The 22658-nt window shown below is 43.9% G+C and overlaps 1 protein-coding gene across 1 annotated transcript; it reads right to left on the reverse strand.

Annotated features, from left to right (window-relative positions):
* Window positions 1–14990: 14990 nt before the first annotated feature.
* Window positions 14991–22350, reverse strand: LOC142371961 (volume-regulated anion channel subunit LRRC8D). Its single transcript, XM_075454671.1, has 6 exons — window positions 22263–22350; window positions 21357–21719; window positions 18276–18854; window positions 17745–17995; window positions 16214–16591; window positions 14991–16119 (listed from the first exon to the last, which is right to left on the reverse strand). The coding sequence occupies exons 2-6, from the start codon at window positions 21690–21692 to the stop codon at window positions 14997–14999; spliced, it is 2667 nt and encodes an 888-aa protein (XP_075310786.1). The 5' UTR covers window positions 21693–21719; window positions 22263–22350; the 3' UTR covers window positions 14991–14996.
* Between the last annotated feature and the right edge of the window lie 308 nt (window positions 22351–22658).

Raw genomic sequence — 22658 nt, forward strand, 5'->3', positions numbered from 1 at the left:
CGGAAATTTTAGTAAGGCACAGAGTCAGTTATTTTCTGAGGAGATAAGATGCTTTTAATAATATCTTGCAAGAGAGAACAACACAGAACAGAGTTCAGAGTTGCTCTGACTCTTAGACGAAAACAAGTCAGTTAATATACAGGTTAATACGTAGTCACTCCTTTGATATATTCAAGACTTTGTTATCTATCTTTCCTCCCTTTCTACAGCCAAGGCACCTCTGTATCATGCCATCTTCCCTGTCAAACCCCTTAAAGTTGTTAAATCATAAGAGCACAACACCCTCATTGAAAGAGGGAGAAAAGAGAAAAACAAGTGTCTTAAATGAGTTATTACCGGGTGATACAGAGTAACACTCATACAATGTATATGAATTAATTTTTCCCTTACAGTGGCTTCTCTACATCTGCAAGGGTTCTCCGTCTTATGGTGGAGCTGGAGACTGGCACAGTTTTTCTATTCATCTAAAAGAAATTTTTCAGAAACAAGAAATAAAGTGTATCCAGTGAGGTGTGGAAAAGAGAACACTCTTTTGTTTCCAATGATAGAAATACAGTTCAAATTCAAATATACTTTATTGTAACAAAAGGCAAATTTAATGAAGAATTAGAATCAGAATCATCCAACTTGAAGGTTGCCAACTCTCACGCATCTGCCGTGACACCCACTCTTTCAGACTTAGTGTCACGCTCTCACACTTAACAAAGAAATCTCATGCTAGATCATTTTTTCTTTCTGTGTTGATTTTTTTTCACTCTCGTTCTATAATTTCCGAATGCTTAAACTCATGATTGGACCACAGCAGAATGTCTAATGCCTCTCTAATCGTTGATTCGCTGGAAACGGCTTGTCATTACATCAGTCTGCCAATGCGAAATCTGATTGGTAATGCAGCGCTGTCTCACTACAGCAATGTAGTGTTATTCAAATCAAGTGAGCGCGGCCAGTTCAGTGTGAGGGGAATGACAGAATTTGCTACTTCACTGAGAAGCCGCGAAATCAGTAAGGTAACACAAGAAATAGGCTTTCACTTGATGGTACCCTCTCTTCCATTATGTGCATAAAAATGAACGACCTAGAGCCGTGCTACAAGTATGAGCCCCCAGCTCAGATAGTGAAAGACGCAAAGTCTGCCACAACCCGCTATAACAGTTCTTTACGATGTGATGATTAGATATGCACACACTGATATCTTCTTGTTTTTTTTTTCCTCTGTCTGTGTGTGTGTGTGTGTGTGTGCCTGGTAGCCTTTTGGAGGGGACTGTACTGTATGAGTTGGAAATTGAAGAGAGACACTTTGGATATGGACATTAAAGGCAAAAAAAAGAGACCAAGAAAAGGCAAACAATATATAAGGTCTTGTACGAAATTCTGTTCCCCCGTGAAAATCTGTTCCCCCTGTGTCGGGAGCGCACTTTGCAGCCAGAGAGGCGGATCCGACCATTTTTGCGGCGCTTCTCATCGATTTCTCAGTTAAACGACTCTCGTAATCATGTTGTAACTTTCAGTTTAATCGACAGTTTCTGTAAAAAAGAAAAACAAACCTGTAAAATGAACTACAAATAAACCTTCTTATGTGTGAGTTCTTCTGACACGTTTTTTTAAATCGCAAAGAGAATCAGTCTTTTTCCATCTTTTATCATGTTCACTTTTGCCTGACAAATATCTGTCAGCCAGCAAACACTGTCCTCTAACACATTGTGTGTATTTATCATTTTTACACAAAGGCGTGACATCACATTCGTTGAAGTTTATAAGAGCAGTCTTATTCATCGACTTAACAATTTCTTTTAGGACCTGAAAGCTTGGAAGACGACATGTCAGGATGCAGTAATCAGTTTACTGAGGAGGCTTCTGTCGAGTCAGAGCACACCAGAGAAGAGGTGATGGAGCAGCTGATGGAAACAGAGAGCAATGACGACATGTCAGGATACAGTAATCAGTTTACTGAGGAGGCTTCTGTCGAGTCAGAGCACACCAGAGAAGAGGTGATGGAGCAGCTTATGGAAACAGAGAGCAATCCTGAGATTTGGAAGAAAAGTTATCGACAAGACCTCTTAGACAAGATGGCCAAAATTAGAATGGATATGCAGGAGAGAGGGCATTCTTTCAGAGAGCAGAAGCTGAAGGACGGAGCTGGACTGAGTGTTCTTGAACAGATGCTGAAAGTAGTGATAGCCAAGATGGTCAAAATTAAAATGGATTTGCAGGAGAGAGCGCAATCTTACATAGAGCAGAACCCGAAGGACACAGCTGAACTGAGTGTTCTTGAACAGAAGCTGGAAACAGAGAGCAGTCCTGAGATTTGGAAGAAAAGTTATCGACAAGACCTCTCAAACAAGATGGCCAAAATTAAAATGGATATGCAGGAGAGAGCGCATTATTTCACAGAGCAGAACCTGAAGGACAGAGCTGAACTGAGTGTTCTTGAACAGAAGCTGGAAACAGAGAGCAATCCTGAGATGTGGAAGAAAAGTAATGGACAAGACATCTTAGACAAGATGGACAAAATGAGAATGGATATGCAGGAGAGAGCGCATTCTTTTAGAGAGCAGCACCTGAAGGACGGAGCTGGACTGATTGTTCTTGAACAGAAGCTGGAAATAGAGAGCTATCCTGAGATTAGGAAGAAACGTTATCGACAAGACCTCTCAGACAAGATAGCCAAAATGAGAAAGGACATGCAGGAGACAGATAATTCTGTCAGAGAGCAGCACCTGAAGGACCTAGATGGACTGGTTGTTCTCGAACAGAAGCTGAAAACAGTGATAGACAAGGTGACCAAAATTAAAATGGATATGCAGGAGACAGAGCATTCTTTCACACAGCAGAACCTGAAGGACAGAGCTGGACTGAGTCTTCTTGAACAGATGCTGGAAACAGAAAAGGCAAAGAAAATCCAGATTCTCACTGAAGAGCTGGCCCAGAAAAATGAAAAAATTAAACATTTGATGACTGATAAGGAAAATCTTCAGGACCAATTGGAGGAAGCCCAAAAAGAAATTCAGGGTAACAAGCTGATAACCAAACAGAGCAGGGAAATACTTCCTCAGAAGGAGTTGAACAATTTAAGACAAGCAGACCAAGATCAGATGCCCCAGACTTCTACTGATGCCTCAACAGGTAAACCTCAGAGCAGAAGTTGGAGGCAGTTCAGTACCAAATGCATGTTTGAAGTAGCTGGATATGCCGTTGTCACCGACATTTCATATTTGATAGCAAAACAGTTTTTTTTAGCTGGCTGCCAGACAATTTCCATGGACATGGAGAATTAATATTCTAAAAACAATAGATTTTGTAAACTCCAAAGACAGGACTGTCGCTTTGGATAAAAGCGTCTGCTAAATGCATAAACATAAGCATAAACATAAAGATTGTCAGGCCCAAGAGTGGAGGACGCAGGAGTTGATGTATCCAAAAGCCTTTATTTGAGGAGCAGAAGTTCACAAGTCTCTCCAGAGAGAAACAAAACAGGCTATGGAAGTCATTCATTATATATATATATATATATATATACATATATGTATATATACACTTCTCCCAAAATGAGAGAAGTATATCTATGAAAATTTATCAAAATCACTCCACTATAAGGAGGAACAAACAAAAGGACTATCAAAATTGAACTTTATCTAAATATCACTCCAACTGGGAGGGAAAATAAGAATGCTATGAAAAACTTAAACTGGTACTTTAGCACGACTATTTTATCAAAGTTAAAAAGAACAAAAAAATCTCTCTTGGCGAGGATACAACAACAAGGTAATCTTGGAACTTGGCTAGAAACAGGCTTGGAAAAGGCGAGAGTGATGCACGTGAGACCAACTGATACAACACAGTGGCACAAGACAAGGGGAGACGCAGACTCTTATGCACACAGGGATAATAGGGAACAGGTGGAATCATTCACACGACAATCAGACGGGAACACGAGAGAAAGAGCAAGTGACCTGAAACGAGAGGGAGAGTTCATATTTAAAAATAATTCAACTTTCATTTTAACTGGCATTTCAAACATGATTGATCTTTCCCCCACTTCAAGCAAAATTTAGATGGAAAAGATATAAAAATTAAATAAAATTTGATTTATAAATTAAAAAGCTCAATGACTGGACATTATTTTTACAAAAATGTTGTTATTTAGACATTTTGTGTTTGTATCTATGCTTGAAATGTTTACTGTAAGAATGCATGTGAAGCATTATTCATTTATTCAGCAGTTCAAATTAAATTCCGCAATAGAAATAAATAAATGAAGCGACTCTTATGTTATTTTTCCTGCCATATTGTTGTTATTAAATGCAAATAGACTGTTATGTCAGACTGAAAAGCTTTCATGTTGCATTGTGTGCATGGTGGCTAAACAGTATATCTTATCACAGAAAAGCTGAGTCTGTCAGGTGTTATGTCAGACCTATTGGCTGACAACAGTATGTGTTATTGCTTTTCCAGGCTCTTGATTTATTCTTAACTGTCCAATCGAGAGTACTTGGGGAACAGCAGAGCAACCGTACACGCAACGACACAGAACAACATGCATGTTCTTTGGTTGAGAAAATGGAGACAAAGTACATCAATGCAAAGGTGCTGTGTGAACGAATCACTTTATAAAGTGTTTACTTGAACTTCTGTTAAAAATGTTAAAGTTTGAGTTTTTTGGGGAGTGTTTTTATGGCTAAAATTTGTTCTCCTGGGGTCCTGTTCTGAGCAGCTTAGCTCCCGATCAGAATTCCTCCGATATTCTCCAAACTGAGAGTGATCCGACTGCTTTCTACTGTAGGTAGGAACACTGACTACTTCACACAACCATACTGAAAAAAAATCCCTTTAAAAAGAGAAGCTACACTTGAAGTTTGTGTTCCATTTGATTTAATAGTTATACAGTGCATTGATACTTTACGAGAATAAGTCATTTATTTACTTTTTTATAGTTGTTAGTTTACTTTTACATCTTTAGACAGTAACAGTAGGTGTTTAAAGTGTTAAAAGCGAAAGAAGCTTTGCAAATTAGCTGTGTCATGTCATGTCATGTCACTAAAAACTGAAGTGGGTGAATGAGTGCAGCTGGGGACAATGAATACAGGTGACGTGAGTGAAAAGCAATGGCAAAAACTAAACATGGACTTAAAAACTAAGACATGACTACGCATGATAAAAACACAAAACCAAAAACATGGGGGAAACCCCATGAACGTGACAGTAACAAGTTATGATATTTTAAGAAATAACAGATTTCTTCACCCAGTCACTGCCAAGCTGTCTCCTTGGAGTAAGCGGCCCAGCGGAAATGGCGGTGGCAGTAATCACCTGAGCAAAAAAATGATAAAAAAGAAAAATGACTTTAATAGGTTGTAAAGGCTGAATGCAATGAGAAAATGTTCAAACCTGCAGAGATAATACCATCCATCCATCCATCCATCATCTTCCGCTGGTCTGGGGATTGGGTCGCGGGGGCAGCAGCTTGAACAAAGAGACCCAGATGTCCCTGTCCCCGGCCACTTCCTCCAGCTCTTCTGGGGGGACCCCGAGGCGTTCCCAGGCCAGCCGAGAGACATAGTCTCTCCAACGTGTCCTGGGTCTTCCCCGGAGCCTCCTCCCAGTGGGACGGGCCCGGAACACCTCACCGGGGAGGCGTCCAGGAGGCATTCTTACTAGACGCCCGAGCCACCTCATCTGACTCCTCTCGATGCGGAGGAGCAGCGGTTCTACTCCGAGCCCCTCCCGGATGACCGAGCTTCTCACCCTATCTCTAAGGGAGAGCCCAGACACCCTGCGGAGGAAACTCATTTCGGCCGCTTGTATTCGCGATCTCGTTCTTTCGGTCACTACCCACAGCTCGTGACCATAGATGAGGATAGGAACATAGATTGACCGGTAAATCGAGAGCTTCGCCTTCTGGCTCAGCTCCTTCTTCACCACGACGGGCCGGTGCAGAGCCCGCATCACTGCAGACGCCGCACCGATCGTCTGTCAATCTCCTGCTCCATTCGTCCCTCACTCGTGAACAAGACCCCGAGATACTTGAACTCCTCCACTTGGGGAAGGATCTCATTCCCGACCCGGAGAGGGCATTCAACCCTTTTCCGGCCGAGGACCATGGTCTCGGATTTGGAGGTGCTGATTCTCATCCCAGCCGCTTCACACTCGGCTGCGAACCGCTCCAGAGAGAGCTGAAGGTCACGGCCTGATGACGCCAACAGAACCACATCGTCCGCAAAAAGCAGAGACCCGATTCTGAGGTCGCCAAACCGGACCCCCTCAACGCCCTGGCTGCGCCTAGAAATTCTGTCCATAAAAATTATGAACAGAATCGGTGACAAAGGGCAGCCCTGACGGAGTCAAACCCTCACAGGAAACATGTCCGACTTACTGCCGGCAATGCGGACCAAACTCTGACACCGGTTATACAGGGACCGAACAGCCTGTATCAAGGAGTGCGGCACTCCATACTCCCGGAGCACCCCCCACAAGAGTCCCCGAGGGACACGGTCGAACGCCTTCTCCAAGTCCACAAAACACATGTAGACCGGTTGGGCAAACTCCCATGCACCCTCCAGGATCCTGCGGAGGGTATAGAGCTGGTCCACTGTTCCACGGCCAGGACGAAAACCACACTGCACCTCCTGAATCCAAGATTCGACTATCCGTCGGATCCTCCTCTCCAATACCCCCGAATAGACCTTACCAGGGAGGCTGAGGAGTGTGATCCCCCTATAGTTGGAACACACCCTCCGGTCCCCCTTTTTAAAGAGGGGGACCACCACCCCAATCTGCCAGTCCAGAGGCACTGCCCCCGATGTCCACGCGATGCTGCAGAGGCGTGTCAACCAAGACAGCCCCACAACATCCAGAGCCTTGAGGAACTCAGGACGGACCTCATCCACCCCCGGGGCCTTGCCACCGAGGAGTTTTTTAATCACCTCGGCAACCTCAGCCCCAGAGATGGGAGGTCCCACGTCCGAGCTCCTCAACTCTGCTTCCTCATCGGAAGGCGTGTCGGTAGGATTGAGGAGGCCCTCGAAGTATTCCCCCCACCAACTCACGACGTCCCTAGTAGAAGTCAGCAGAGCCCCGCCCTCACCATACACGGTGTTGACGGTGCACCGCTTCCCCCCCCTGAGCCGCCGGATGGTGGACCAGAATCTCCTCGAGGCCGTCCGGAAGTCGTTCTCCATGGCCTCCCCGAACTCCTCCCAAGCCCGAGTTTTTGCCTCAGCAACCGCCGAGGCTGCGTTCCGCTTGGCCTGTCGGTACCCATCAGCTGCTTCCAGAGTCCCACTGGCCAAAAAAGCCCGATAGGTCTCCTTCTTCAGCTTGACGGCTTCCCTCACCACTGGTGTCCACCAGCGGGTTCGGGGATTGCCGCCACGACAGGCACCGACCACCTTACGGCCACAGCTCCGGTCGGCCGCCTCAACAATGGAGGCACGGAACATGGCCCATTCGGGCTCAATGTCCCCCACCTCCCTCGGGACATGGTTGAAGCTCTGCCGGAGGTGGGAGTTGAAACTTCTCCTTACAGGGGATTCCGCCAGCCGTTCCCAACAGACCCTCACAATACGTTTGGGCCTGCCAGGTCTGACCGGCTTCCTCCCCCACCAGCGGAGCCAACTCACCACCAGGTGGTGATCAGTTGACAGCTCCGCCCCTCTCTTCACCCGAGTGTCCAGGACATATGGCCACAAGTCCGACGATACAACCACAAAGTCGATCATCGAGCTGCGGCCTAGGGTGTCCTGGTGCCAAGTGCACATATGGACACCCTTATGCCTGAACATGGTGTTCGTTATGGACAGTCCGTGACGAGCACAGAAGTCCAACAACAAAACACTACTCTAATTCAGATCGGGGGGGCCGTTCCTCCCAATCACGCCCCTCCAGGTTTCACTGTCATTGCCCACGTGAGCATTGAAGTCTCCCAGCAGGACGAGGGAGTCTCCCGGAGGAGCACTCTCCAGTGCCTCCTCCAGGGACTCCAAAAAGGGTGGGTACTCTGAAATGCCGTTCGGTGCATAAGCACAAACAACAGTCAGGACCCGTCCCCCCACCCTAAGGCGGAGGGAGGCTACCCTCTCGTCTACCAGGGTGAACCCCAATGTACAGGCGCACAGCCGGGGGGCAATAAGTATGCCCACACCTGCTCTACGCCTCTCACCGCGGGCAACTCCAGAGTGGAAGAGAGTCCACCCCCTCTCGAGGAGGCTGGTTCCGGAGCCCAAGCCATGTGTCGAGGTGAGTCTGACTATATCTAGCCGGAACCGCTCAGCCTCGCGCACCAGCTCAGGCTCCTTCCCCAGCAGAGAGGTGATGTTCCACGTCCCAAGAGCCAGCTTCAGTAGCCGAGGATCAGACCGCCAAGGTCCCCGCCTTCGGCTGGCGCCCAGCTCACACTGCACCCGACCCCCATGGCCCCTCCCACGGGTGGTGAGCCCGTAGGAAGGGGGACCCGTGCCGTTTCTTCGGGCTGTGCCCGACCGAGCCCCACGGGCACAGACCTGGCCACCAGGCACTCGCCGGCGGGCCCCCCCCCCCCGGGCCTGGCTCCAGGGGGGGGGGCCCCGGTGACCCGCGTCCGGGCAAGGGAACACGGTATCCAAAAATATTACTCATCATAGGGGTTTTGTGAGCTGTTCTTTGTCTGGTCCCTCATCTAGGATCTGTTTGCCATGGGTGACCCTACCAGGGGCTTAAAGCCCCAGACAACATACCTCCCAGACTCATTGGGGCACGCAAACCCCCCCACCACGGTAAGGTGACAGCTCACGGGGAGGCAGAGATAATACAATATTTATTTTTTTTTTAAAGTATTTTTTGGGGCTTTTTATGCCTTTATGGTCAAGACAGTTTGAGAGAGACAGGAAGCAGGGGCAGAGAGAGGGGAAAGACACGCAGCACAGAGCCGCTCGGTGCGGGAGTCGAACCGGGGCCAGCTACAGCGAGGACTGTAGTCTCTGTACATGGGGCGGCCGCTTAACCCACTACGCCACCGACCGCCCCATAATACAATATTTATTACTCTATTATATTTGATCCCATTGAAACATCACATTATATTACAAAGTTATAATGGAAAATGGATTCCATTAAAAATGATGTGAAATGGGTTATAGAGTAAATGTATAATCAAATGACCTAATTGTAACACAAATATTATGTTAGAAATGATAAAAAGTCTTACTGACTGGATCATGTGAAGCTGGGATTTTTACTCCACCAGCTTCTTTCAGGTTTGATAGTAATTACAGCCCGTTAAGAGGCTAAACTACTCTGTTGTAACTTGTATGAAGTTAGTTTTAATTTGGATATTCGACAGACATTCGCAACAAGCCACTCCAACATTTCAAGTGCAGCCGTGGTATTGCAGACCTTACAGTAAACAAACGGAGAGGACGACTGCAGCGTGTTCCAACTTCCAGTTTTCAAAATAAAATAAAAATGAAAAAAATGTGATATTTAAAGGGATAATCCGGAGTAAAATGCACTTTAGATCAATTTACGGGATGTTGGGAGTACATACGTTGAGTTGACATCAAAATCATGTCATTCGGTAGCCTGGAAAACCAGCGCCAACTGCTGGACGGCAAAATGTTTTGCCTGCGGTTGGGTCTGGCCTCGATCCACTAGTCATTTTGAAAATACTGCCCTGAATCTGGCAGATGGCAACTAAACCAATCACAACGCAGAGATGTGTTTTGAATCAACGCGGGCGGGCCAGAGGGTTCTGGTGCGGGGTTTTGAGGGAGTGACGACAGAGCAGTGCGACGTTGGGCAGTGGAAGCGAACATAGACAAGCGAAAGCACAACAAGAAAGATGGCGGCGGCAATGGAACAGTGCTCGTTTGATTCAGCCTTGGCACAGAATCTGTGCTTGGCATCAGTTTTGGAAGAGTCCCCTCCCACCAAAGCTTTCTGTCGCGCTTACTACGTCACAGTCAGTTGCGCTGATTGGTCAGAGCGTTGGCCTATAGGCACAGACGCGCTTTGAAAGACAACGGGTTGTGCTCATCAACAATGTTCCGTTGTATCCATTGATCGGTGCCAGACTAAATTAGACATCCAATCCATTTAGGCTGGTTTATCAGGCTAGTCATTCGGATGTGTTTTAAGAATTTCGATTTGATCGTTTTTAGCCAAAAGTCGTTAGCCTGGAGGTGACGGGGGCATATGATGTCACCGCTACAAAACGCTATTTTTATACCTCTTCTACAGCTCCAAACAACATAACACTTACGTGGTAGTGAGTAGAGGGTCCCTAAAGCCAAACCGAAGTGTCCCGAGGTCTTCATGTGGTCAGATATAGAGTCCAGAATGAATTTAATCAAGCCAGGACCTTTCCGGAAATGTGTCTGCTGCAGCTGCCGCTACAGACCGTGGTGAAGTTGGTTTGATATTGGTTTGAAAAAAAAAGATACCTTATGACGTCACTTCCGTATTTTTCTAAGCGCGTGAACCCAGGTGGTGGGCAACCTGAGCTGGAGCCCATTGAAAACACTGTGTTGTGTCTGCCACTTTTTGCCCAAAATACCTCAGTTTTGTGCCGTTTTTGGATGTTGCAATCGGTCTAACCGAGAGAAGGGAAATGGTTACTATCGAGGACCGAAGGTAATCGCCCATAGAGGTGAGAAATGGAAAAAACTCACAGAACAACGCCGCAAAAAGTGGATTGTTAACCTACGTTTACAGACTGGAGGAGCTGAATATGCAAATGCTCGTGTCTGCGTTGACCACTTCGTCAAAGGTATGTGCGAAATCTAACTGTTTAGTAGTGGTGCAGTAAAGTATTATGTTGTTAAATGCCAATCAACAGTAATGTAATACGGGCTACGTTTGGGCTTTGTTTTGAAGGCTGTCCCAGCGCGTTGCTGGCTACTGAGTCAGTGGACTGGGCTCCGACGGTCAAGCTGGGTTACCCAAACACAGAGCTAAAGTCACCGTCATCGGTGTTTCATGCGATCTCTGAGAGTGGTTGATCTAAACAAAACAAATTTGTCACAATCTTCACGTTTCAGTAGTATCCACGAAGTGCTTAAGTGCTAACAGGGCACATTAGCTCCCAAGTTCTTGACAACAGAATCGCTCGCTCTCTCTCTCTCTTGTGCATTAGGCTAACAAAGACACAATGTCAGCATTTGGATATATGGATCTCGGCATTTTATCAAATCATGAATGCCAACATTCACAGCTCGGCATTCAACATATTAAGTTCTGCTTTACTGCCCAGCCTTGCACTACACACTGCATTTTCCACTGGGATAATGCACCATGAACAAACTTACCCTGGCGAACACCAAAACACAATCATTCTGTAGACGTTTTACTCTGAGTTTGCTGATCCATCCACTGTGGTAATAGTTGTATGCTTCCAAACTTTTGTGGGCCTTCATCTGTTGTTTGGTGTAGTAAGACGTCTGGAGAACCAGGTAGCTCGTTATGTCCACAGCCTCTATTTTTGGCAAATCGTTCCGGTTTTGCGAAAATTCGAACATTTTCATTAAGTATGTGTCACGCCCAATGTATTTCTCAACTAACGCCAAATACCTTTCCCTATGTGCCGGCTCCAAACCACTACAATATTCACTCAGCTCCATATTCTCCATGTTGTTGCTATGCTGTAGTCCAGCTTTCTGCCCACCAGCTGAAATTCGCGCGCTCCCGTGATGACGTAACTGAAACCCTCCTTTTCCTTATTGTGAATATCTGTCGAATATCCAATATCAAACTAACTTCACCACGGTCTTTTGCGGCTGCTGCTTTGCGTGTCGGACTCAAAAATGCAACAATCCTTCATTTGTATAAAGCCACTGTAGTTTAAAGAGGTCTGAGATAAATGTCGTATTATAAAATGTAATACGACACTTTATAAAAAGTGCTGTGAAAAAAAAAAAGATTTTGGAAAGTAAATTTACCAAGCCTTATCATCCAATCAGGCCCGCCGCTCCGCATACGCAGAGTATGCAGAGCGCGTAGGGCCCCAAGTACCTGGCGGGGGCCCCCAAAATTAAGGTTGTAAAAAAATGTCATGATAGTTATTATATTATTACATGAAAGAAATTATATAAATTAGTTATGAACAGGCCCAACGTTTTTCTTAATTCTGTGCCCTATTACTCGATTCGGGCAAATTAGATGTTTACCTTATCTATAACCCCCCCCCACACCACCCCCTTCCTGAAATGGTACAGTCTTCAAAGTTACCGCATCGGAGGTGGTGGAGCATCCTCCTACCTGATGTTTTCCGAGTCATGCCCGTTAACAGTGAAGAAGATTTAGAATGTCAAGTAAAAGGACACATGATTCTGGCGCTGACAAAAGAAAGAAAAGAAAAGGGAGAGATGACGCTCGTGCATCCCTTGCTGGTAAGTTCGTGTTTTTGGTGTAATTATTTTGCTAACCCAACGTTCAGTGATATTGCTGCCAGCTAACCTCAGCTAACGTCAGCAACCTAGGCTTGGTTAGCGATTGGATTTGACGAAAAGTTTGGCGTTATGAACAAAATCTACGAATGCTGGCGACCGTGTGTAGAGTTTGTGTAAAGTACAGCACTGTCACACGTTGAGTGGCGTAGCAGGCCGCCAACAGGTATGACGGGAATGATTGACATCTACCCATCATTCCCCTAAAAAGCGAGAAAAGTTAACAAGACAAACGCCGCAATGGCATAAAAAAGAAGTTATATTAGTGGCGCGGAAAAATGGAGGAAGAAAAACGACCTGAGGACAAAGGTAAGGCATGTGTTGTGATGTGGGCTGGATAGCTGGAGGTGGGACGTTTTTTGTGTTTATTTGTCCTGCTAGCTAGTCTCGGATGAATGTTGTGTAGCTGGCTGGGGTTTGTTCGTTATAAACTCGGCTTCAGTGTTTGCCTCATGAAAGTTTGCTTATATAAGATGAGTATGACAGTCAGTCCTGCCACGGGAATGACTGACTGACTCCGGTTTATTCAGATTCTAGCAGGGAGGGAGGCATGTTGTTTACCTGCTCTGTCATTGTTCAGTGGAAGTTGTCTCTCAGGTATTTGACACGATTTTGGCATTACTTAGGATTAATTTACTAAGTTTGGTGTGTTATTTATAGGCCTCTAATTAGAAGTGTTCTACTGTTAGTTTTTTAAGTGAAATACAAATATTAGGCATCCTGTTGATTATTTTAGAATATTGTGGCATTGGATCATTATTCTTAGTTTTATTACTTTAACTAGTACAATGTGTAGATAAATGCAGAAACTTCTTAAAAGTGACAACTTCCAAAACTCTTTTGTTCCTCTGGCCATCAGGATGTACAACAGCTTTAAGTGATGGCGCTTCTGTATTTCACTGGTCACTTTATATTTCACTTTGGTCTTATTTCACTGGTCACTTTAGATTTTTAAACTGTTTTTTTAAATCGTTTTTTAAATTCTTAGATTGTTTTTAAAGTGTTTATAATTGTATAAACATTTTTTCTTGCTTAAGTCTGCTACTGGATGCTTGAATTTTCTTCGGGATCAATAAAGTATCTATCTACTTTGTAATTGGGTACAATCTTTAAAGGGACGCTGTACATTACAGTTTAATATTTTTAAAAAACTCAAAATATTTGATTTATTGTTTTCTTTGTATTATATATTCTTATTAGTTTAACTTGCCTGAGTGGTTCAACTTAAGATGTTTAATTTAAACTCTAGCCTGTTTTGCTCATGAAGTGTAATAGATCTTAGTGTTCCATCTAAATGGTTAGGAATCTCTTCATTGTAGTTTGACAAACTAGGGGCCCCCAAACAGCATCTTGCTTAGGGCCCCCACAAAGCTAGAAACGGCCCTGCATCCAATCATCATTGTTTCATAGCCATATCTATCAATTACATGACAACTTTATTACTTGATAAACAAGTTTCCAATTTTCTCCGTAAGAGATCACCGTACATGGAAAAATAGTAAAATACACCACATAGACACCGTCTTTAAGTCACTTGATTTGGGAATTTTTGTTGGATGACGCTGCAGTTATGAAATCAGGATTTTATTCGAGCAGAGTAACCGTCTGGAAATGCTTTAAGCGATCGCAAGCTGACATGAAGTCTTGATGGGCAGATTTTCAATCACAATTCTGATGTGCCTGACAATGAAAATCTGAAAAACAAGTGAAAAAGAGCAGCTTTATTGGGAATTTAGCTGTATCAATATACACTGACACTGGGCTGTTTTTTTTTTAAAAAATACAAAAGGATTAAACTTTCAAACATGTGGAACACCCAAGCCCATTTGGGTCTAGTTTAAAGCATAAATGCAGGAGGGATTCCATCCCCAACCACATACTTTTTATTTATAAGGCAATGGTAAGCTTGGGCAAAAACATTTGGCGCTCTAAATAAGTTCCAGCACTCAATATTAATTAGCAAGGTAACAATAAACAGAACACATACAGATTAAAAATAAAACTCAACACAATCCAAATTATGGGATAAATACAAATAGACAGTATATTGAATATATTAAGCCCCATTAGAAACAACTGATGTGACCCAAAGAACTCTAAAAAAGGAAGGGCCAACTCAGAAAACACTATTCATACACACCAGGCAGTAAGATAAACAAAATGGGTATTAAGTTCTCAAATGCAGCCACCTTGCATGTATAACATTATACCAAGGTTAAAATCACAAAAAAATTTCTTTTGTTTATTTCATCACATTTAATACAGTCAATTGGGTGACAGACAAAGTCTGTAATGATAATATCCAGAAGGCCTCCAGAAAGTGAGCTGCATTTACAGTGCCAACAGTTTTCAGTTTTGGCCAAGTTGACCTAGCAACAGATTGCATTAGCCGCTGTGGTGCAATGCCAACAATGACAGAATGCTTTTTTTGAGAAAGTAACCATTAACTTTGTTTGTAAAACTAACGCACGAGTTAACTCGTTACTACAAAAAAGTAATCGGAGAACTCCAATGGATTAAAAAAGACTCTTAACACATTGCCTGCCTGCCCCCCCCCCCCCCCCCCCATACTGGTCATTAGCCTTATATCTGTGATTCCATGGCTGAAAAGAAGCTCCACTGTGTCGGAGAGAAGTATGGGAAACTGTCAGACTCGGGCCGGGAATGATCCTCTGAATACGTACTACTGGCGGTGAAAGAATGGCTCAGGGTGTCTCTGACGTGTGGAGGCAAGGAAAGAAACAGCCAGTTTTCAACCAGGAGACCACCTCCACACAGACCTGAACAGCAGCCCAGCTCAGCGGGCAGCTCTTCCAGATTATTACTGCGCAAGTCCAACCTGTTCAGCTGACTTAAAGCTGCAATCCCAATGGGCAATGAACCAAGAGAGTTGTGAGCCACATTGAGGATGCGCAGCTCCAAACAGCTGCCGAAGAGATCCGAAGGAAGGCTCTCTAACCTGTTTCCACTGAGGTCCAGCTCGGTAATCAGCTGCAGTGCCTTTACTTCCGAGGGGAGCTCCTTAAGCAGGTTGCCAGCCAGCAGGAGCCTACGAAGGCGGCGGAGAGTAAAGAGTGCTGGGGGAAGACTCTTGAGCTGGTTGTTTGAAAGATCCAGGAGCTCTAGGCCTCGAAGAACGCCAACACTGGCCGGCAGTACCAAGACACGGTTATAGGCAAGCTTAAGGCAAGAGAGACGTCGCAGGTGAGCCAGACTGAGCAGCTCCTCCAGAGTTCTCAAGTTGTTATGCTGCAGGTCGAGGGTCCGCAGGTTGGTCAGAGCAAGCAGGGCAGAAGGCAAACGCTCCAGCTGGCAGTCCTGCAGGTGCAGCTCTGTTAGGTCGACCATTCGCTTCAGTCCCGTTAGCACAAGTAGTCTCGTGCCCTCGTTACAGATCTCCAGTCTCACCAAGCTTCCCGCTACCTCACACAATTCCCCAGGGATCCTCTGTAACATCCCACGAATCACAAGCACACGGAGGTGACGTAACTGACGTAGGCTCCCCAAGGCCCAGCTACGGCCCACGCTACCCTCACTGCTTAAGCGACCAGAAAGGTGGAGCTCAAGTAGACTGCGAAGGGAGAGGACCCAGTTGGGGATCTCTGACGCCTGTGTGAAGGTGATTTGAAGGACTTCCAGACGTTCTTGGAGGACCGCAAGGGCACTAGGATCCACAGCCGCTGTGCAGTGGTAGAGGTGGAGCTCCCTGTTGTTGGAAAAAACAATAGAAGTCTAAATTAAGGGCAAAGAATAGAGAAGAAAACCAGAAATGAGTGAAACAAAAACTAGTAACAACTCACCTGAGTGAGCTCATGTTAGCCACCTGTGCAGTAAACCTGGCATTTGTGATGAGCTCTAGTTTGAGGACCTGTAGCTGGCTGAGGGTGAAGAGGGCCGGAGGGAGGCGAGGCAGGGCCACCAGCTGCAGTCTAGTGCAGCCGTCTCCATCCACACTTGTCATGGCATGCAGTTTCTCCTCCCCCCAACGCCTCTCCAAGCTTTCCTCCACAAGCCTGCTCTCACTGACAGGGGACAGAAAGACGGAGAGGCGCTGGGCCAGCAAAGGATCATACTGGTCTAACATGTGTACAAGAAAGGCCAGGTCATTCGTGAGGTCAGGGACGTCTCTCAGGGACCACCACTCCTTTAGAGAGCGGAAGGAATATTGTCGAAGGCAGCTGAATAGGGACGGATCCAAAACAGCAACAAAAAGCAAAACATGGAATGAGAATTATATCACATAGAAAACACCATAGCTAAAAGTACAGCATTGCATATAATCCTGTTATTGGACCTTTGGTATGTTCAACCTCATGGGAATTCTTTTGTTGCATTTTTTTATGTTTCAGTTAATTAGTTACAACCCCCTTTTTTTTTTTTTTTTTTTTAGAAAATGTGGCTTTTAAAAAAAAAACACAACAAAAGCCTTAATCTGTACTTTTTTTATATGCCTTTTTTTTTAAATAATTACAATTTCAAAGAAATATCATCTATGTCTTTAATTGTTTTTCCTTCTATTTGTAGACAATATACACAAACCTAGCATTTGATGCCAGTAAAACACTCTAACAATTTGGGAAAGAGGAAAAGAAAGAAAAGTTTATTGAACATAAAAGCAGCATCTCTAAGAATCTGTCAACAGTTAATCTGTTGACAAATGCTAGATTTGTTTATATTCTTTAAATCCAATTAAGTTTGTCGGTGAAAATAAATTTCATTGTGCTCGTGTCTATTAAATAACGGTTCAAACAAATGAGTAATTTACAGATTTAAGTTGATTTTTTAGAAAACTTATCAACTTTGCATTTGTTAACGCGTAAGTTTCAGATTCTTTGCATTTTCTTCAGTATATGTAAAGAAATCAATTTAAATGGATGCTCCACCATGTGGAATGTTAATTTGTTGCATTTTTCTCAGTAATACCAAGTAGAGAAGCTAAATCGGGAAGTCTGTGATGGTGGGAAACTATTGGTACAAGTAGGTGATGCAGGCAATACAGTAATACAGTTAACAAACACGACTTAATTTATTCATTTGTTTATGTAACTTTATCTGTTGGCTCTTTTACCAAACTACCCACTCCTGTATCAAATGTTAAAGAGAGCTGCAGGAGTAAATCAGAACAACAACCTTCTGAGAGGCAATTCCAAAAACATTGGGTGAAAAATATATAAAAACTTCACAAAGCAAAGAGAAAACTTTGTGGATCTGTGGGTTCTTCACTACAAACAACACCTTTCACACTAGTCATACACTTTCTTTCTGCTGTTTGTGTAGGTGGTTTAGTGAGTGTAGCTTTAAAACTTCTATGCACTTGCAACAAGTCCTGACCTGTGACAAATCCAGCTGAGGGTGTAAAAGTTAAGCAGACCATACAGTCCCAGCAGCATCAGGTACACCACTAGCAGTTTGGTCAGGAGCGATGAGAGCACGTGGATACATTCAAAGGTGGTGTAGCCCACCAGAGCGCTCTCCTTTAGGTGGCAGATATGGTTAAAGGAGAGGGAGCTGAGAAAAGGGATGGTGTAACTCACAATCAGCATAACCATCAGCAGTTTGAATATAGTCTGAGCCAAGTAGACCTGAAAAGACAAAAGGGCGTCATTTGTAAAGTTTTGACAGTGTTCAATAAGACATGAGCTTTTATCGTAAAAAGGAAGCCTGCAGCTATATTAGTTGGTAACTGCTTTCAAAAAGTTTGACAATATCATAAAAGAACCTGAATATTATTAACAGATTGTTATAGATTAAAATGTTTCTTCCTTTCAACAATAAAGCATGGAACTGGAAAAAGTACCAAAAGGGTACCAAAGAATTGTGGGTAGTGTAGAGTAATCATAGACTAAATAGAGATTCCCTTACCTTATAAATGACAGCTGAGCTTTCGCAGTGAGACCTGAATTTCCTGACTCTTTCAAACAGTGCCCTGGCCTGTTCCCCGTCACTTTTATCCAGAATTATTACCTCCCTGGGACTGTCGACTATGATTGAGGGCTTGGAGACAGGAAAGTGCTCCCCAGAGCCAACGGATATAGAAGACATTGTAGAATTACAAGAAATTGTGGAGAGGCAAGGAGATGGAGGGCCAGCTAAGGATACACTATCTGACCTCTTCAAAAATGGGCTGTCTGTGCCAGAGTCTATGCTTGAACGGTATGTGCGGTTCACCGGGGGTGAGGAGGAATCTGAAGATGGGGGAGGTTGGGGTGGTCTTCTCTTCACCTCTTGGATGTTTTCTTGGCGGGCAGCAATGGACAGGGCCTGAGACGTCCAGGGTGACTCGCAGCATTTTGCCAAGATGGCTAGGAACTGCTCTATGCGAGACGAAGTGTGGGGGAAGTGGAGCCAGAAAGAGCCGCTGGCCACCAGTACTAGAGACTGCAGCAGGGCCATGTAGGGGAAGAAGCGGGAGCACAAAGGCAAGGCCTCGTGATAGCACATCTGGACAGATAGGAGGACAAGAGCTGATGTTTTGCAAGCTTGAGAAAAGCAGAAAAAAGCTAAAGCTACAGTATTTCAACACATGAAACCCCTTTAAATGGAAGTGTTAGCAAACAGATGGCTTTTTATACATGACATGCTGATCTTCATTGTGCAAGGTGTAACATCGGGATTCACCTGGAGCTATAAAGATGTTCACCTGATTGAAGTCCAGATCATCATCATTAAATCATCAAAATCAAGTGTTTCGATGTCATGTGCTATAAATCACCTACAAGCTTATGATCGGCTTAAAAAAACATTAAAAAGTTATTTTGTAGTTATTTTAAATAGCGTAAAACAGACTGTAAGCCCTCTGTAATCTGTTTTTTTTTCTTCTTTTGTCAGACACGTAAATGCACAGGAGCAAAAAGCACTCCTCAGGATGTCGCACGGGAACTTTGACGTCCTATATTTCCATTAATTTGGTTTACATCAAATCCTGTGGAATGTGTCTGCTTTAAGTAGCATAAACGACTGTCCTGATCCTTAAAACCTGCTCGTGTGGTATTTGCTTGTGAAGGTAAATATAACTTGTGTCTATTAATCGGAGGGGCCTGGGTTTGATCCTTGGCCTCCCTAGACCACATATTGAAGTGTTTAGAGGGTGTGATTAGTGATTAGCGGGTATCCTTGGGCAATACACTGAACCCAACGTTGCCTCAGGTGTGTGAATGTGTGTGCTAGAGAAAAAACACTGTATAAAGAAACAAGTGCTCTACCATTGTATGCGATTGTACCATTGTATTTCTAGTCGCATGCGACTAGAAAAGTGCTTTATACAGTATTTACAGTCCATAATTATGTTAGAAGAAATTGAAACCTCTAGTGTATGCAAGGGCAACTGCGTGTGAAGGATGAAAACGGCGTCCATCACAGTCAGATTGTAAAATAAAATTAAAAAAATTTCAATCCTAACCATGATTTTTTATCTAACCCTACTCATGTAGTTTTAAATCCTAACCATAACCAAGTGAGGTGATTGTCTAAAACCTTGTGTCCTAAAGTGTTTAAATGTAACCAATGCAACCAGCAAGATGGTGTCCACGCTGAGGACGGTCACTTAGTAAAACCAAATGTATCGTAGACCTTAACATGATCATTTTCTATCCCTAACGAAATAATGTTATTGCCAAAAACCCGACCAAGAAGTGACAAAGGTATTTTAGTAAAGTGTTGTGATAATGATGGAACATATTTTGGTTTCAATCTGATGTCATACAAAAGGCCCATGATTGAAAGTGCATTGCCTAACTTTAACATCCACCCCCTTCTTTCCTCTTTCTGAGGACTTTGTGGTTTCGTAAACAAACAACGTCAGAATGTCGGCTGCTCTGATATGGAAATCAGAGTTATTTCCCTTCTGCTGTGGGTTGGCTCTTTACAGGTTGTATATATGAGCTGTATGAACAAACGACCTATGACCGTTGTCTCGCTGCCACCTATAGAAGGGCCCATAGAAACCTCTCCGAAAAAGGACAGGTTGTAGTCTAATGTCACAAGAGCCTTTCAGCCAAAAGCACCCTGAACTTAAACAGCCTTTGTTTTTTTGATTGGTCTTTTGCATTTCTATTGAGGTGTAAGATACAGGGAAACTCAGGCGTATAATAATGAGTCAGCTGAAAGTGTGAAACGCCTCGCAGGACACAACCGAACGTAACTCTCCTCTATTGATAGTAACAATATTTCTGTCCACTTTACTACACTGTGGTGGAGACTTGATGACTGAAACAGAAAGTGTCAGTACTGCAAGCCATACCCAGAAGCTTCCAGATAGTCTCATAGGCACTACCTCCCTACCAGAGCCATTTTGGGGGATAAAATATCTCCGCTGGAACTCTGTCTAGCTCCTGGTTCCATGGGTGGAAATGGAGGGGTTTGAGGAAAGATCTGCCCAAAAGACCTTTAGTTTCTGAAGAAAGTTTCCTGTGGTCAAAATGCAGCTTTAGCCGATAGAAGCACCCACCAATATTATAGTATAACCAGCAGATCAGCATAACAGATGACAGATATTTCTGCATTACTGTCCTCCTCCACATGCCGTTCATTGATTGAATGCAGATTTAATATTGGATTCTATTGCAGATTCTATTGCAATTCTATTCCAAGGTGCATGCACATAAAGGCTCTCACAAACGTGATCGATTGACAAATATTTCCAGGACTGCAAAACGTCTTATCCTTTGCCAAAAATTACTGTTCAGGTTAAAGAGAAAATATAGCCTGTCATGAAACAGAACAGTATGTTTAACCAGGTGAGTTTTTAAACAGTAATATACTGTTAAAACAAAACAAAACTGTTTATCCACATACATTCCTTTCTCTCACAGGTGATCAAAAGATCCATTGGTAAAATGTTGATTATAGCTGTGTAACATGGCTTTACAGACAACATCTTTCTCCTCTCTCAGTTGTCCTGATACATTCTGAACAGCAAGCGCAATCAACATAGCGTTACAGTACCTGGCTAATGTAAACGTATTGCTGGTAGACCAGATGTGTGCGTCGGCCCTGCGCTGTAGAATGAAGACTTGCACCAATTTTGTGTGGAACGTGCTTTGGAAGGGGAGTCAGGTCCACATCGCCGTCCGCTGAGGGAATGCTAGTGTTTGCAGTAAACAGTGGATCCGAAGGAATGCACACGACTCTGTCCCGGGACAGCTGCTCAGTACAAGCCAGCACAGAAGTCATCAGCATCAGAACCACCAGGTAGTCCATGAAGACCTCCCACCAAGGCTTCAACAGCTTACAGCTGTTCTGCTGCTGATTGGAAGGTGCCAGCTCTGACAGAGAAAACATGGTGTCCTCAGGAGCTTACACAGATTTCTGTAAAATAATCACATGAAGAAAAACGTGAGCTTGCTGTGGTCTTCGATGAACACAATAATTCAGTTTCACGTGAAAGGTCTGTTTTCTCTCTCTCTCTCAAAGGGTTGTAGCAGTTTGACAAAAGTCATGTCGTGTTTTTTCTTGAAACTAGAAGTATTTTGCAACTTTTGACCCAAAATGTGTGATGGCTATGGGGTTGTAAATTTCTGCATAACACAACTAAATTAATCCCACTAAGTAGCGACTTAACAGATGAGCTGTGTTTTGTTTTGTTTTGTGAGTTAGATTCTTAAATAGGACCAAACCAAAGGAGCTTGAATTTTGATTATTGCATATTTGATTGTGAATTTTTAACATGACAGAGAACCTTTTAGAGGGTTTTGGTAGTTTGAAGTGGACACATTGCAGGTAAGCAAAGAAGGCTTATCAAACCACAACTCTTTAAAACAACTCTTTTATGTTGAAGATCAACTTCTATCGGTGCCTTTTCTTTCATAGTGATCTAGTTATGTCCATAGCCCTCGACCCGCTTTCACCTACCTGGTTAGATTCTAGTTTCCACTTCTTTTCTCAGTTTTCTTGGGACCGGCTCACTGCCGCCTTTCAGAAACTTCAGGCTGGCGCTGTCTGGTTCTGTGGCGAGAAACCTCCTGACACTTACAACAAACTCCCCCTAAGCTGGCAGACACGGAGCTTTTCAAGAGTTGCCATGGCAGCAGTGGATATGTGGCTAAAAAATCTAATTCAGTGCTAAAAGCCTATTGAAGGCCTACTGGGGGTTTGACTGAACCCTTTAACTCCTTCGGAACTAAATCACAGAGGAAAAACGGTGAGAAGTAATAAACATGGGGGAAGTTCTTAGAAAAAGGTTTCTCCTCCTGCACAACCCAGCTGGTATCAGTTGTTTTACACTGCTGGCAAGTTTTAACTGTATCA

The sequence above is a fragment of the Odontesthes bonariensis genome, chromosome 21, assembly GCF_027942865.1.
Source record: "Odontesthes bonariensis isolate fOdoBon6 chromosome 21, fOdoBon6.hap1, whole genome shotgun sequence".
Taxonomy (NCBI): Eukaryota; Metazoa; Chordata; class Actinopteri; order Atheriniformes; family Atherinopsidae; genus Odontesthes; species Odontesthes bonariensis.

Excerpts from the sequence above, each read along its gene's own strand:
- LOC142371961 (XM_075454671.1), bottom strand. The coding sequence starts at position 21,692 with ATGTTTTCTCTGTCAGAGCTGGCACCTTCCAATCAGCAGCAGAACAGC. Across the intron at positions 18,855-21,356 it reads AATACGTTTACATTAGCCAG|ATGTGCTATCACGAGGCCTT; the intron begins GTACTGTAACGC and ends CTATCTGTCCAG. Across the intron at positions 16,120-16,213 it reads GCTAACATGAGCTCACTCAG|GGAGCTCCACCTCTACCACT; the intron begins GTGAGTTGTTAC and ends TTCCAACAACAG.